General features: G+C 47.0%; 1 protein-coding gene across 6 annotated transcripts in view; it reads left to right on the top strand.

Annotated features, from left to right (window-relative positions):
- The window catches only part of CCDC171 (coiled-coil domain containing 171), a 406,988-nt gene that overhangs the window by 19,351 nt on the left and 371,343 nt on the right, over positions 1-16,294 (top strand). For 5 of the 6 annotated variants that reach the window (XM_019517555.1, XM_019517553.1, XM_019517556.1 and 2 more), the window contains exon 4: positions 5,204-5,394. In XM_019517555.1, coding sequence (XP_019373100.1) covers positions 5,204-5,394 — 191 coding nt within the window. Of the gene's footprint in view, positions 1-5,203; positions 5,395-7,551; positions 7,684-16,294 lie in introns of all 6 variants that reach the window. The other variant, XM_019517557.1, reaches the window with a different exon arrangement.

Genomic DNA, 16,294 nt, shown 5'->3' with positions numbered 1-16,294 from the left:
GACCCCCCTCTACACCCCCACCGGCCCCCCCCCCCCCCCCCCCGGGGAGGGAGGAGGTGGAGGAGGGGGAAGAGTTGCCCTCCAGCACCAAACAGAGTCCCCCTCCCTGCCTGGTACGAGAGAGTAGCAGAGGGATGAGGACCCTCTGGGTCCAGGCAGACCTGCACAGAGCTCCCTTCCCCACTCAGTGGTGGGGTGGCAGGGAGGAGGGGGAGCTGCTCCACCCCAGCTGCAGCCCCCTGTTTGGGAGGTAATTAACCCCTTTTCTGCTCCCTTAGCCTTAATGGGGTGATGCCAGAATGGCTGCGGTGGGACAGAGAAGAAGGGGAGGAATAAACCCCTCCTGGGCACTCTGACAGAGGTCCCTCCCCTTCCTCTTGCTGCTCCAGTGATGGATGTGGCCAGATGCTGTCTGGGCATGGCCCCCTTTAGGTGAAGGGGACAGGGAGGAGGGTCCGTCAACCCCAGCTTCGCCCAGACCCCTGGCTGCCCCCTCTGCCTCTGCTGCTCACCCGCAGGCAGGCAGACCCCGGCTATGGTGGGGGAGAGGGGAAGGAGGGAAGAATTAAAGTAAAGAGGGCAGGGAAGGGGTTAACAGGGCCATGCCAGCTGGTGTCTCACCACATCTCTGCCCCTGCTTTAGCTAGAGAGCAGAGGGGCATGGCCAGCTCTACTCTCTGGAGCAAACGGCACAGACCAGTCCAGAGAGCATGCTGGGATGCTGGAGGATTCTGGTTTAACTTAAAACAGAAAGGGGTCTGGGATAGAAGTTGCATAAACTGGCTTGACCCAAATCAGTTTAATCTGATACTACCAGGTTTATTTTAAACCAGTTTCAGCCATTTTGAAACTGGTTTATGTGCACTGAACATCGGTTGTTACAGGTTTAAGCCAGTTTCTGATCACTTTAACCGCTTTATGTGCAACTTCTGTCCCTAGCCACTAAGGCTCCATCTCTTTTCCTTCAGCTCTGTGCTCCTCACTGACAACTCCCTTTCCTTCTGTTGTCTCTTATAGATCACTGTCATATACTATTCTTTTTTCCAGGCCTATATTTTCAATGTCATTTTTTAATCCTATTTGTGCTTCTGTCTCCACGTTCTGGTTCTTTTTTTCTCCACTTTTATTGTGTTAAAACCCAACTTACTATACCTGATCTTTGGCCACCATGTATTTCATTCACATTCTCTTTTTAAAAAGGTTTTCCTTCTCTCTCAGAGATCTGATCATAATCTCTTTGACTCTTCCTCTGGATTTGGTATGAAGTGTAAGCTGCTTTTGGTCACCTCCCTGTCTTGCAGTTTAAGTTGGTAGGGCTTTTTTATTAATTCCTTCTGTTAAATATGGAGGAGGACATAGTCCTAAAACATTCTGTTTTTTGTACAGTAGAAATCTAGGTTTTGTCTATTTTGGAACTCTGCCTGACTGGAGTATAGGCAAGTGTTATAAGGGAAAGTTAACTTTTTTGTGGTGATTTTTTTTTTTTTTCAAATACCTTTGAAAAGTAAAACAGGAAATATGTCTTCGGGTATTGTGTCTGAATGCTGAACATCAAATTAAGGACTTAGAAAGACTACTTGTTAACCAAAGAGACATAACTGATATGCCTAAGGAAACAGCTAAACTGATTATGCCACTTCCTTTAAATAATTAAAAAACAAACAAACAAAATAATACCTTTTAGGATTACCTTATATATTCTAAGAAGCAAAGTAGGACAAACACTCAACTTTTTTTCCTGTGCAAGCTGTCTTAAACGCTGCAGGCTAAAGATTTATTTGGTAGAGAACTTTTTTTTTCTATAATTAGGAAGCTATATGCTTTCCTTTACTTGTTAATTATAATGCTCTTTTAGTTGCTAGCTTTTAGGTGTCATCTTAAATATTAAACATTGTAGGAGACTTTCTACCTAAGATACAGCTGTCAAAATGTTTTGTGACCAGCTTTCAGATTTAAGAAGCTAATTAGCTGTTGAAAAAGTCAAATGCTGATTTATATTGCTTCCCTCTTCTCCTGGAGTTCCTGGCTTCATATTCATTTTCCCTTGTGACTTGGAATCTTCTTTAGTCTTTACTTGCTTACTTGCTGCTTTAATATGCTATCTGTCTCAATTGTTGGCTTCTTTGTCAGATGGGCTCCTGTGAACTAGCAGCCTTTTTCAATATTTCTTCTAATTTCTCTGTTCTCCTTAGGTAACCTTTACTTTGTGCTGTTTAACTACCATTTTTCTTGGTTTATTTGTTGCTGCTTTAACCTCCTTTTTTACTAGAAAGTCTAGTTTTCTGCTTTTTCTAATTTTTTTTTTAAAACGATAGTGAAAGGAAAGAATTTTAAAATGACGATCACTGTACTCAAAAGTTGTGTTCAGTTAATTCTCAGTACCTCTCTGTGTATATGGTAAAGTAAGAAAATGAAAACATACAAAATTAGCCTACAAGATCCATTCATGTGTATGCAGATGTAGGGATGAGTTCTAAATTCTTCTGCAGGATAAGAGGAATTTTTAAAGAGCATGTTTAGAGGGATGAGACCATATATTGAGTAACAAAGAACCTGAATAGTTTGGAATTGTTTTATTTCAAGAGGTCTAAGAATCAAAGTCAGGCACAGGATTTGGGTGTTCTGATAGGACCTGCAGAAAATCAGGTGAAATACAGAATGCAGTTACTTTAAAGTAGTAATGGAGAAATGCATTATAATTTTGGAGGTCAGAAGGACACTAGTGTTTTAGGGCAGGGGTGTTAAACTCATTTAGTCTAGCTGGCCAGATGAGTGGTGTAGGGCCTGCTACGGTTACCATATTTCCAGGTCCAAATATAAAGACACCTGTGGGGGGGAGGGGGAGAATATGCTGGTTCCCTGCCCCACCCATTCTGTTGCCCCTCGCTGACAAACCACAGCCCCCCTCCCCTGCCCTGCTGCCCCTCACTCCCAACCCACTGACCCCAGCCCTGCCAGTGCACCTCACTCCCAAAAAGCAGTACCCTGCCCCCCCACTGGTGCCCCACACCCCCAACCCACAGTCATCTGTGCCCCCCCCATGTCCTTCAATCCTGATCCTCAGCCACTCCCACTCCCAGCCCTGCTGGTGCTCCTCACTCCTGACCCTCTGGGCTCCCTGCTGCCTCAGATCACCCTTCCCCTGCTCCCACCAGTGGAGCAAAGCAAAATCGTGAACTCGGCTCCTGATTGCGCACTCACCACACTAGGTACTTTGGGAACCTAGCAGCAGCAATGTTGAAAACTGGTCAGGGGAGGAAATCCTGTAATTTTTGCTTGCATTTAAAACGCACCTGGATGCAGCACAGGGGGCCAAATAGAGGACATGTCCTGGAAAACCTGGATGTATGGTAACCCTAGGCCTGTCCACAGCCTGGATGAGTGGCATAAAGCTTATCCATGGGCCAGGTGCTACAATTTGCCCTGGACCAGCTCTTCACATTGTGTGGGTCCAGTCCAAGACCCCTGGGAGATGTATGGGGGGGCATATGCCTCCCTAGAATTGTATGCGGGGCAGATGATGGCTGCCTGCTGTGGGATCAGGGCTGTCCACACTGTTGCCTTTTGCCCCAGGATCTGTGTGCTGGCTGCACACCCCCTGCCCATCTGGTGGCAGTGGTGGCGGCGAGTTGTGATCCCTGTCACCAGGCGGGCCGAGGACACAGAGTGGTGAGTGTGCAGCTCCCAGGGCAAAAGCAGCAGGACAGACAGCCCTGAGCCCTAAGCGGGCAGCCTGCATCAGCCCTCATCTTGCTTAGCTCCACTCCTAAAAGTATCCCTATGCTTAAAAATGGTGGTGGCAGTGCTTGAACTAAAGCTCATTTGACAAGCTTTAGTTCAATCCCTGCTGCTGCCATTTTTAAGCACTGGGACGCTGATCCCCTGGACGAACCTCTTGCAGCTTCATTCCACTCCCCTCCCTGGTGTCCCATTCACTGCCCTGGCTTGGCAGCACTCCCAGCCCCAGCTCTAGCCCCCTGCCCCACTCCCTCCTTCACCTTGGGGTCTTGATCTGCCCCTGCCATGCCCAGGACTGTGCTCCTGTAAATTGGTTATCGGATTGATATCGGCCAATATGCCTGGTAAACAATCAGCTATTGGTATTGGCCAAGAAAAATCTCTATTGGTGCACCCCTAAGTGTTACAGATGTGACAATGCAGATATGTTGAGTTGAGCTTTAGATTCTTGATGGTAGGTGTAAAGGACCAGGGCGTGTGTGGTCTGGTCTGATGGTTAAACCACTAAGGGAAAGCAGGGGCCTGGCTCTGGGTCTGAGAGTGGGAGTCATTACCAAAACGAGAAGGAAATCCAAGAAGCAGAGTCCACAACACAGTCCAGGGTCAGGATCTGGGGATCAGATGCTGAGTACCAATCCAAAGGACAATCCACAAGGCGAGGTCCAAGGACAGAGCCCAACCAGGGGCAGGACCAGGAAATAGATCTGCAGGAAAATCCAAAGCCGAAGTCCAAAAATAAGCCAAAACCCAGAGTCAGGAACCAGGAGGCTTGCAACAGTAGAACTGTTGACTGGCCTGCAAACCTAGGGCCCCAGCTGTGGCTAAATGTATAGGCAGCACTCTTAGCAGCCAGTCAGGCTGCTTACTGTTCCAAAACTGGGAACAGTATTTGCTGAGACTTACTGGAGGTATGCTACTGAGGGACTTGGCCTGGCCTGCCTGCCTGATCAGAGTCCCTGACAGTAGGCGATCTGACTTGGGTAGCAGAAGTTACATAGTTTTAGCTGAAGAATACTCTTCTTATCAGTAGAATATAAATAATTAAGGTGAAGACCAAAATTGAAGCTGAAGAAAGAGGTAGCACAGGAGATGCAGACAATTATGTTTGCAGAGACCAGTATCCAGATAGAAATTGTTTGCCAAAGGCAGTGAATTATATTGAAATATGAAATTAATAACTCTGTCAATTGCTTCTGAAAAATGGAGATGATTTTTGCTTGCTTTTTTCAGAGGGGCTTAATTTTAATTAATGTCTGTAATACACTTTGACAGTATATAGAAGATGTTACGGAAATACAAAATAATAGCATTATCTTTGTATCTCTATAATAGCAACAATCTGTTTCCAGAAACATTGATCTTCTAAGACATTTTCTATTGTATACTAAACAAACAGAACACACAGAGGAACTAATGTTGGTTTTACCACTAACTTTATATTTGCCAATATTTTCTTTCTTAAAAGCAATTAATGCAGAGCTTCAAAAGAAAGTGACAGAGACTGAGAGAGCCTTTCGTATTGCTCAGCAGAAGTGGAAAGAGCATCAGCAAAGACTTGCAGCTGACTTAGAGGAGAAAGATAAAATCCTCAAGACCTGTAACAGTGAATATGAATTGCTTCTGAAGGAGAGGACTAAATTGGAAAGTGTTCTACAGGTATAATGTTTTAAAGTAGTAATAATGAAAGGAATGGGATAATGATTTCCAGACTTCCTTTTATTTTTCTTTTTTCTGAATAAAACTAAAATCTCAGACAGTATCCCCAGAGAATATGAAATACTCAGCTTACATTTACAGAAGTTTGTTTATTTTCTTCGTTTGCTAAGAGTTATACTGTAATATGATCCAACTCCTGTGTACCTTCTTTCATGAAAAATGATTTCTAAAATTACATGATTTTTAAAAAAGCTATTATTCTGTGTGTGTGTGTGTGTGTGTGTGTGTGTGTGTGTGTGTGTGTAATACACACACACACTACACACACATACAGCAAAAGCTCTGTTATCCAGCATCCCCTGGGAATGGGGGATGCCGGTTAATCAAATGTGCACCATCTGGTGCTCTCCCTGGGGATGGGGGCGGGGGCCCTGCACAGGCTGCTTTGCCCTGGGCCGTGAGCTGAAGAAGTGAAGAAGAAGAAGAACTCGGCCCATGGCAGCAAAACTGGAAATGGGACTTCGGGTTTTGCTTTTGCCGCATCCCTTGGGTGCCAGTTAGCAGAGCTTTCTGGTTGATAAAGTGCCGGATAACGTAGCTTTTGCTGTAAAACACAAATGGCAAGGAGCTCTACCACTGCGAGGATGCCAATGCAGATAGGGACTCTTGGCATAGATTTAAATTATACTTGTAGCTTCCTGTGCTCTGTGCTAGACTTCTGAAGGCAGAACTGGATTGCTGGTGTCATGATTCCCTGCCACTTGGAAAAAAAAACCTAAAGCTGAGAAAAGGCTGTACAGTGTTGCAATTGCATGCTACTCTTCAAATCTTAAAATTTCACATTCCAAAACGAAAATGTTAGAATATTGTTAAGTCTGGATGGATGAACCACTTAAGAGTAGAAGACATGATGAGGATGTAGTAATTATTTCATAACCAAGCAATCAAAACCAGAATGTTTAACATCTGAACATTATACTTAAAGAAATATAAGCCTGTTAAGGTATGGACACATAGAATTAGAGCACCCAGGATTACTTTATTTTGCATGATAGCAACACCAGGAAGTAAGTATGCAATTATGATGAAAATATTTTAATGTTTGTGGTACTAAATTAGAGCATACTGATTTTTACACATGGCTTTTGCACTATTTGAAGAGAAAAGTGCTCCATATAATTGAACATACATTTCATTTTTTTAAGAAGTAAACCACAGCAGCTCTTACAAGGTATGGGTTTGTCAGTAACCCAATGTGGTTACAGAACAGAAGAATAGATTGCTGCTTACAAATGCAACAGCTTCTATTCAATTACTAGCCAATTGGCCATCAGGAATGACCAGGGGGTGGGAAGTGTGCAGGGACGGAGCCCCATGCCTCCCCGTCCTGTGTGAGCCCCCCACGCCACTGCCTTCACCTACAAGGTGGGGGGTGGTGTGACCTTGCTTCCCCCCTCCACTCCATTGTTGACACCTGCAGGGCGCAGGGCCAGGGGAGGGGGGCCAGCAGTGCTGGCCTCGCCCCCCCGGTCCGTCTTCTCCATTGCCCCTGCCTCCAGGGAGTAGGGCGGGGAGGGCGAGTCTAGCTGTGCTGGCCCCCCCCTCCCAGTCCCTTGTGTCCCCACCATCATGGTGGTGTGCCACCAGCTCCTGTTCGAATGCTTGTTTGCACTCTGATTGGCTGTTTGTCAGTGTGAATAAAGCACTATGGATAGACAGACTTAGTTTCTCATAATATTAGAATACTTGGATTGTCATGGGGCATGGGTTTTTTGGGGTTTTTTTCACCACTTTTTAAGACTTTATATTGGGCTGATCCTCTCTTCAGCTAAGGAGAGCTGGATATAGTTTCTTCCAGATCCATTCCATGTCAACCTGAGCCAGCTCTAGAGGGTCTCTCCAAAGTGACATGAAGGGTTCTGTGACCTGGAGCTAGGAAGCTTAACTCTGATTGTAAGTCTACTTTTGTCCATTAGGACACCGGTCATGGAAGTGAATTTTTGAATATGCTTTCCTTTAAAGACTGTGCTTATAAGGATAGACTTACAAGGCTTAAATAATTCTTTAAAAGCACAGTATGTTTAATGGTTTAAGTAGGATTTTCTAACTTCCTATTGGTGCTTTTCAATAATAAAGCAAGACTGTATCTATATCAAGGAAACTATGGAGCATCACAAGGAGCAAAGGAATACGATGGAATCACAGATCAGGGAGACTACATTTAAGGAGTTTAGGTTTAAGTCAGAACAGTGGGAAGCAGAAAGAAGAAACTTCCAGATCATGTTGCAGGTATTTTACCATAAAGCACTAATTATAAAGACTGTTCTCCTTCTATAAGCTAAGCATAGTATTATTGCTTAATTTATCTGATCAGTTAGGAGATCCTTGCCTACCTTTCAAAATCTCATGAACATGTTACTGGTCTTCTAGAATTTATTGAGTACATTTTAACAACTACTTCCTGTCTTTGCAGTGGTAGAGTATTGACAGTGCCCTCATCCCCCTGCTTTTATCTGTAGCAAATTAGGGTCGTTTTGATGTATTTGGCATTGTGCCTTGTAGTTGTGCAAGAGGGTTGTTCACAAAGTTTTTTAAATATGGGGTTAAGAATAGGTTAGACTAACAGTGTTCAAATTATGGCCTGTGGGCCTTATCCAGCCCCTGAAATGACTGAATCAGCCCATAGTACAAGGGACCAGTGGCAAACAGCTTGGCCTGGCACATCCCCTTCCTTGCTTGGCTCCATGCCACTGATTCTATTTTCAGCCCAGAGGTAAGTTCTCTTCTCTTCATCTCTCCCCCTGCCTCTTCTCCTTCCCCTTTTCCTAATATTGGCAACCACCTCAGTCCCTCCTCTCTACCTTCCCCCCTTACCAGGGCGTACTGGTGGTGGCCTTTGCTCTAAATGTTTGATCTTCCCTGGATTAAACAAACGCTTGTTTAGGATGGTTTAGATAGGGATGAGTAGGGAGCTGGACTAAAAGATATCCTAAGGTCTGTTCCAGCCCTACTTTTTCTATGATTCTAAGGGCATGAAAGATGGTGGCTTATTTGTTCCCTGGAGAGTGAAATTCATTATCTGTCCACAGAGTAGCTGTGGAACAGGTAGCTGTTTCTTCACCACTAATTTGTCTTCCTTCTGTGCAGGACAAAATCTGTGGTCCATGATGGTGGATCTTCCTGTTTCAGTCAGAAGGCATTTGTTGTCCCTTTCCACTGAAATGTGGTCTTCTTTTTTTAGACTGTGCCAGCTGTATGTTTTGGAGTTCATTTTTTTGGGGGGGTAGTGTTTTGTTTTGTTTTGTCTTCTAAAGTGAGCAAAAATTTTTTTAAGACAAAATATTTTTAGATATGCCAAAAGTCACTGTATGATAAGTCTAGTCACTGTTGATTAGGGCTGGATATGAATCAGTTGAGCTACTGGTGAAAAGCTTAGTGATCTTTCCAAGTACCTCATCCCTGTTTTTGAGATGTTTTAATAACACTTAGTTCACTATTTTAATACTAGCAACTTGCCTGTCAAGAATGATGTGGGGTGGGGGGGCGGCAGGGACAGAGTCCTGTGTCCAGCCCCACTCCACCCCCCTCCGGCCACTCCTTGTCCAGCCCCACTCTACCCCCACCCTCCTCCCGGCATCTGGGATCCGACCTTGCTCCCCCTTTCCCACCACTTCGGGTTTGACCCTGCTCCCCCTCTCTCACCCCTGCCACTTTTTTGGGTCTGGCCCCACCCCCCTGCCACTTTGGGTCTGGTCCTACCCCACCCCCGTTGCACCCCTGCCACTTCGGGTCTGACCCTGCTTGACCCCCACACTGCTTCGGGTCTGGCCCCGCTCCCCCGTCCCCTTCTCCTCATGTTGCTCCGGGTGTGCCTGGTCCATATCCACCTGCCTCCCCACCCTCCTTCCTTGCTCCCTGCCCACCACCTCCGCCTCTCTGCCAGCTGTTCTGTGGGGGGTAGGGGTTGCTGCCACTCTTTTTTTTTTCCCCCCCCCGCCTCTTTGTCCTAAGGCAGGGAGGGGGAGGGGAAGCCCCGCTGCTTGGCCAGGGCATGTTCCGTGCCTCCAGGGCATGTTCCGTGCAGCCAAACTTCCCCAGCAGTGGCACAAACTTGGGCCCATGCAGCCTGGACTGTCCAACCAATTGCCACCCGCCCACTTGGCAGCGCATGTGCACTTGGCCAGAAGCATTATGGACAGAGAGACAGAAACACATGCACATTAAGCCTTTTATTATGTTAGAATACCCTGAGAGCATTATGTAAATATTAGCAGTGCACTGATACATCAGTCCAATATTGGATCAGCACTAATATTAAGAAAATTGCCTATATCAGAAATTGGCCTGATGGGGCCGATAATTTGGCTAATAAATGCCTGCGAGTGCATGCAAGCACAGTGCAGCATGCAGGCAGTGAGGTGCACAGCTTGGCAGCTTGGAGAGCTGCTTGCAGCTGGTAAGTCTGTTGTGGGGGGAGGGAAGGGGAGAGGGAAGAGGTGTAGCAGGGGCAGATCAGCCCCACTTCCCTCTCTCACTGCGGGAGGTGTTGATCTTCCCTCCCCTTCCACCACAACAGACTTACCAGCTGGATGCAGCTGTATCGGAAATCAGATCAGTATTGGCCAATATGTCTCCTTAAAAATCCGCTAGCGGGTCCCAAAATCTCTTATTAGTCCACCCCTAGTAAATATGTTAAGTCTATAAATACTGAATATCTGGTGTCCTTTTAAGAGCTTTTCTGGCTTGTCAAATAAGAGTGATGCAGAACCAGCATGACTGAGTATGAGACAAATTTTGCATGAAATACCCCAACCCTAAGAGCCATATTGATTTATAATAAAGCAGCAAAGTATGCAGTAATGAAAGTAATTGGGTGAAGTGATTAAAGAACTTTATTTTATTAAAAATAGGTGACTCTCCTATGTAACTCTTGTAGTTATCAGTAGAAATCTTCCCATGCTCTTTTATTTTATCTTTTACCACAAAAATAAAAATAAAATCCCCCAACCCCTTTGTTAACCAAATTGGTTTCAATTTAGGTTCTGAGTCTGATTCCATGCTGTTTCAAGCATAGTTCATAAGGGCTGGAGCAAGAGAAGTTTCTCTTCCATCTTGATTGCTAGATACTGCTTTTACTTTCTGTAGACTTGGGAAGGATATTGTGCTGATGAAATGGTGAATGATAATTGATTGTGCAGTGGATGTGTTCCTTTGCTACAAAGCATTTTTTCCACTGCTAAGTATCCTATACTATTTTTATTAGTATTTGTATTAACCTGGTGCTTAAGAGCCTGAGCCATGAACTGGTACCTCCTTGTGCCTACCTCTGTACCAGCAGTTAACTGTAAGACAATCGCAGCCCCAAAGAGCTTACAGTTCAGTATGAGAAACCAGATACTCCTCCTTTGTACAAAGGAAAAAGTCCATTGGTCAGCAGGGTGGGCAGTGGTATTAGTGCACCAGTAACTAAAATGTGAGTAAAGCTTTTGGTAAGTATCATGGCAAATGTGAGCTTCATAAAGGAATGTGAAGGAGAATAATAAACGTTATAGATGTTTACAAAAAGCTTTTTCTAAAAATGGAGGGTGACTCAGGTAAAGCATAAAGCAGAGGTCAGCAACCCCTGGCACATGTGCCGATCCTGGCACACAAGGCCGTTTTGCTCAGCGCACTGCTGCCAGCCCAGGTTCTAGGCAGCTGCTGCCAGCCATGAAGCCCAATCTGCTTGCAGCAGGGCTTGCAGCTGAGCTTGCCTGACTCCCACCCACTCAGAGGCCAGCCCCTCACCAGGATGAGGCTGGCGCTGCCCCTTGCTAGGAGCATCGCACCTCTTGTGGGCTTAGCTGTGCAGGGTGGGTGGGTGGTTGGGCTGATGGGCAGGCTCCGGGCCGGAGCCTCGGCCAGATGTGCTGCAGCCTGGGGGCTGGCTCCCCGGGGAAGCACGGGGCTCTGGCGGGACCAGGGCATTGTTGGGTTGGACTTTGTCCAGTGGCCCAGGAGCCTGGCTCTGTGTGCCTGCGCATCTGGTTTTGTCTTTGTCTGCCTCTATCTGGTTCTCTGTGTCTGTGTGTGCACACGTCTGGTTCTGGATGTGTGTGTATGCATGTGTCTGTTCTGGTTCTCTGTGTTTGTGCACGTGGTTCATTCTCTCTCTCTCATTGCAACATGCTCAACAAAAAAGGAATACACAACAACAAAGGTAACATTTATGATTATTAAATATACTAATATGCTGTGCATCCTGCCATTCTCCCCTACCCTCATTTTGTCCTGAACTGTCCTGAACTTCTGTACAGCATGCCAGTACTCCAGCACCTTCCAAGGTAGACATTGTGGTTTCTTTGGCACTCCAGCCAAAGAAGGTTGCCTACACCTGGCATGAAGGTTCTGTTTAAAAATCTGATAAAATGGAGACAAACCTATTGGAGTGGATTAACTCATTAGAGTTGAGATCTTGATAAATGAATGAAGTGCGACTAGTATATAGGGTATGTACAGACATATGGGGAGATTAGATAGAGTTAAAAATGACCACCTAAGTGGAGTCTACAGGAGGGAGCAGGGGGGACAGGCAGTGTCCGTAGTGGGCTAACAGGGTCTGCAGGAGGATATGTCCCCAGTGAACCAATCTCCCCATCTCTTCCACTTCTACCCCCACCTTGACTTACTTCCTTTGCTCTTGGCATTGTGAATGCTGGTAAAACCAGCACTGGGAGTGGCTTGTGGGATGCAGGGTTTGGTGGGCTTGGGGGAGAGGCTGAGGGGAAGCACTGGTTAGTCCATGGGGGTGTGGGGCTGGGGTTACCCAAAAATAGCCTGGTGCCAGGGCAATGTTTTATCTCAGAATAATGTGGCTGCAGACTAAAGGCCCACTTCATCAGCCTAGCATTGTCTGTCTTCATGTCCTGTAGGGGTGCATGATCGATGATCAGCGTGAGCCGACATCCTAGTAAATAGTATCTGAGTGTTTCAACAGCCCACTTAATTGCCAAACACTCCTCCTCTATCGTGGCGTAATTCCGTTCCGGTGGATGTAATTTCCTATTTATGTAGGCTATAGGGCGCTCTTCTCCCTCCCTCTCTCTGAACCAACACCGCTCCAATAGCTACTTTTGATGCATCGGTCTGCACCTGGAACGGTTTATTAAAGTCTGGTGTATATAGTAGGGGTTGTAAACATAGTGCGTCCTTCACTGCTCGGAAAGCCTCTTCCACAGCTGGTGTCTATCTCACCTTGGTAGGAGCCCCGGCCTTCATCATCTCTGTCAAAGGCACTACCACTTCCGCAAAGTGAGGTACGAACCTCCTATAATAATTGGCTAACCCCCCAAAAGCCCTTACTTGTCGTTTAGTATGAGGAGCTTGATACTTCTGCAAGGCCTCCACCTTGCTTAATAATGGTCTCACCCTTCCACTTCCTACTAGGAACCCCAGATATTGTGTTTCCTTTTCCCCTATTGTGCATTTCTTCAGATTGGCAGTCAATCCGGCCCTTCTCAAGTCTTGTAGTACCGCTCTTAGTATGGTGAGGTGTTCCTCCCAGCTCTCGGTGTAGATATTACGTCAATGTAAGCCATGGCATAATCCCCATGGGGAGCCAAAACTCTGTCCATTAGACGTTGAAATGTAGCTGCAGCTTCATGTAATCCGAATGGCATGCACCAGAACTGGAAGAGACCCCAAGGGGTGGCAAATGCTGTCTTTTCTTGATCTTTGGGTGCCACTAGGATCTGCCAGTAACCTTTTGTCAGGTCTAAGGTGGAGATGTAGCAGGCTTGCCCAGTGTTTTCCATCAGCTCGTCTATTCTTGACATCGGGTAGGCATCGAACCTAGCTACTGCATTCACCTTCCGGAAATCAATACAGAGACAAATTTTTTCATCAGGCTTAGGTACTGCTACGATGGGGCTCTGCTAGTCACTGTGGGATTTGCACATGATGCCCTTCTCCAGCATCATCGCTATCTCTGTCTTTATCTAGCTTTGCAGTCGCTGGGGAATCCGTCGCCAGTTCTCACGGATTACCTGGCCCGGAGGAGTTCTTATCCAATGTACTGCACCCCGAGCTTCCCGGAACACATATCCATACTCCCCGATTAGCTTGGTGGCCTGTCTTCTCTGCTCTTTTAATAGTTGCGGGGCCAGTTCTACATCCCCTGGTCCACTCTCCTCTGTCAACGAGGGTCTCAACTCCAATCCCTCGGGATGGAGGGCTAGGTACATACATTCCCAGTCTTCCTGCTTCTTTAGCCTATTAACATGGTATACCTGCTTCTTTTTCTGCTTATCTGTCTGGTACACCTCATAGTCTACGGGCCCCCACTTGGCGTATAACTTCGTAGGGTCCCTGCCACCGAGTGAGTAACTTACTCTCCTGGTCCGGCAGTAGAACCAACACACGATCTCCCACCTCATATTTCCTTGTCCGCGTGCCTCGGTTCTAATATTTCGCTTGACGTTGCTGTGCCTTCTGAGGTTTCCTAAGACCATGCTTCGAGCTGCTTCAAGATGTTCCTGCAGTTGTATTACATATTGAATCAAGTTCTGGTCCTTACTCTGCTGTTCTTCCCAACTCTCTTTAATCAGATCCAGGATCCCCCTTGGTTGCCGGGGTATAATAATTCAAAGGGTGAAAACCTGGTTGAGGCCTAGGGTGCCTCCCTTACTGCAAACAGCAATGATGGTAACCATTTTATCCCACATCTGAGGGCTCTTGACCACAAACTTTTTTAACATCTGTTTTGGTGTTTGATTAAGATGTTTCACAAGCCCATCCATTTGGGGATGATACACTGCCGTCCTCAGGTGTTTAATTCCTAAAGCTTTACTCACTCCCTCAAACACCCGTGATGTAAAATTCATTCCCTGATCAGTCAGCAGTTCTTTAGGGAGTCCTATGCAGGAGAACATCTTCACTAGCTTGTTTACCACCTCTGGGGTGGACACGGTCCGCATTGGCACAGCTTCTCAGTACCTTGTGGTGTAATCCAGTAAAACTAATATATACTGGTTCCCGGTGCTACTTCGGGGAAGCAGCACCATGATGTCCAGTGCCACCTGCTCAAAGGGAACCTCCACCAAAGGTATTGGGACTAAAGGAGCCTTTGGGGGTTGTCTTGGATTCACTTTTTGGTGCACAGAACATGAAGCGCAATACCTCGCCACTTCCTGCAACAGTTCTGGCCAAAAAAAATCTTGCCTGAATACGGTCTTGTCCCTGCCCAAATGTTCCCCCATAGGGAGCTCATGAGCTACCTTCAGTAAAGGTCGTCAATAGCACTGAGGCACCAGCAGCTGTACAACATCCCTTCCTTCAGGCTCCCCTTCTTCAACTCGGTACAGGAGGTCATTTCTTATCTTGAATCTTGGCATTGTTGTCTTCAGCTCCTGCCATAATACCTCTCCGTTTCGCTGGGCCATGCGTTCTTGTAATGCAGACTGAAAATCTGGCTCCCGACCCTGCTGCAACTGGAAGTGTTAGTCTTCCCGTAAGTGTATGATGTCCACCTCTTGTTCACCCCTTTCTTCGGGAGGAGGTTGTTCGGTTGCACCCACGAACACTTCAGCCTTCTCCCCTGGCCTCACGCTGGTTATCTCTTCCAACAACCTGGGCCAGTCGCAGCGCAGTACTACTGGATAGGGTAAGTGCTCAACAACCCCAACTAGCATCTGATCGGTCCTCTTGCCTACTTGTAGGGTGGCCCCCACCCTGTTAATTTTTCGAGGGAGTCCTCGCACCAACGTTGCACCTTTACTCGATCTGCTACTCCCCTTTCTTTTGTTGGTACCACATCACTCCTCACCATAGTCTGTAATGAGCCTAAGTCTAGCATAGCCTGTACCGTTTTCCATCCTCTATCACGTCCATTGTAAGTGCGGGAGACTCGTCTCTCACCTCAGCGTCAGCTCTGGTCCCATAGCTGCACATTCCTACCTAGATCGTTGGTCATGGGTGGGTGCTCCTGATAGTGTTGGCTAGCAGCGTCTGTTGTCCTCCGGCATGATCCCGTAGGCCTTGTATTGTTAGACGTAGCTGGTTCTCTATTTGCTGCTGTGACTCTGGGTCTGGGATTAGGGTCTGCTCCCGTTGTGCTCTCTTGATGGACCCAAGGGCTCGTTTCTTCATGCGGGCAAACCACCGTCTTATGATGCATGCTGCCGTATGACAAATTCCTGGCCAATGCACCACTGTGACCAGGTGTGTCCGTTTGGGGTCTGTCCCTTCGGTGACTCTGCCCACCTGTTATGGGCCAACCGCCTGCCTTCTCACCTGCCATGCCTTGTTAATTGCTTAATTAGAAGATGTTAAGCAAGTGGGAGGCTGCCTACTTTACTGCCCTGATGCAAGGGGGCGCTATCTGTGGCTCCCCTACACCACAGCCCAAGCCGCACAGATGGTACTCACATCGGTTAGTCTGGGCCTTACTGTACTCTGGCCCCCTTTGTCCTCCCTGGGCTGTCTGTGGCCCTGCTTCACTGGATGCCTCACTGGGCGTTTGTCAATGCCGCCCCCCTTCTCTGGGGGCTTCTTGCTGCCCTCCCCCCCCAGGGCTAGGGTCTCTATGCGGCTGTGGCTCCCCTATGAGGCCTCCTCCAACCCCTGATAGCCTCACCCAAACCTCCGGTTCTAAACAGCAAACACAAAACACAAGCCCCTAGGCTATAACATAAAATCTAAGCCGTCCAGCTAAACGTCATTCCATCCCTACCAGGGAATTCTCCACCACACAACAGCAATCAGGAGCTGCTTATGCAGTCAGGCTTCTCCCCTCTGTTTGCTCTGGCAGAGCTCCTTCTCTCTTGGCTGCTAGCGGGGAACTGCCAGCCTGGCCCCAGCCCTGGGGTTTAAATGTGAACCAGGCCCTGCCCCTCCCGGTCAGCTGACCACTGGCAGGTGTGGG

The sequence above is a fragment of the Gavialis gangeticus genome, unplaced genomic scaffold, assembly GCF_001723915.1.
Source record: "Gavialis gangeticus isolate Ggan-Ray unplaced genomic scaffold, GavGan_comp1, whole genome shotgun sequence".
Taxonomy (NCBI): domain Eukaryota; kingdom Metazoa; phylum Chordata; order Crocodylia; family Gavialidae; genus Gavialis; species Gavialis gangeticus.
This window is presented reverse-complemented; position numbering and strand designations above follow the sequence as displayed.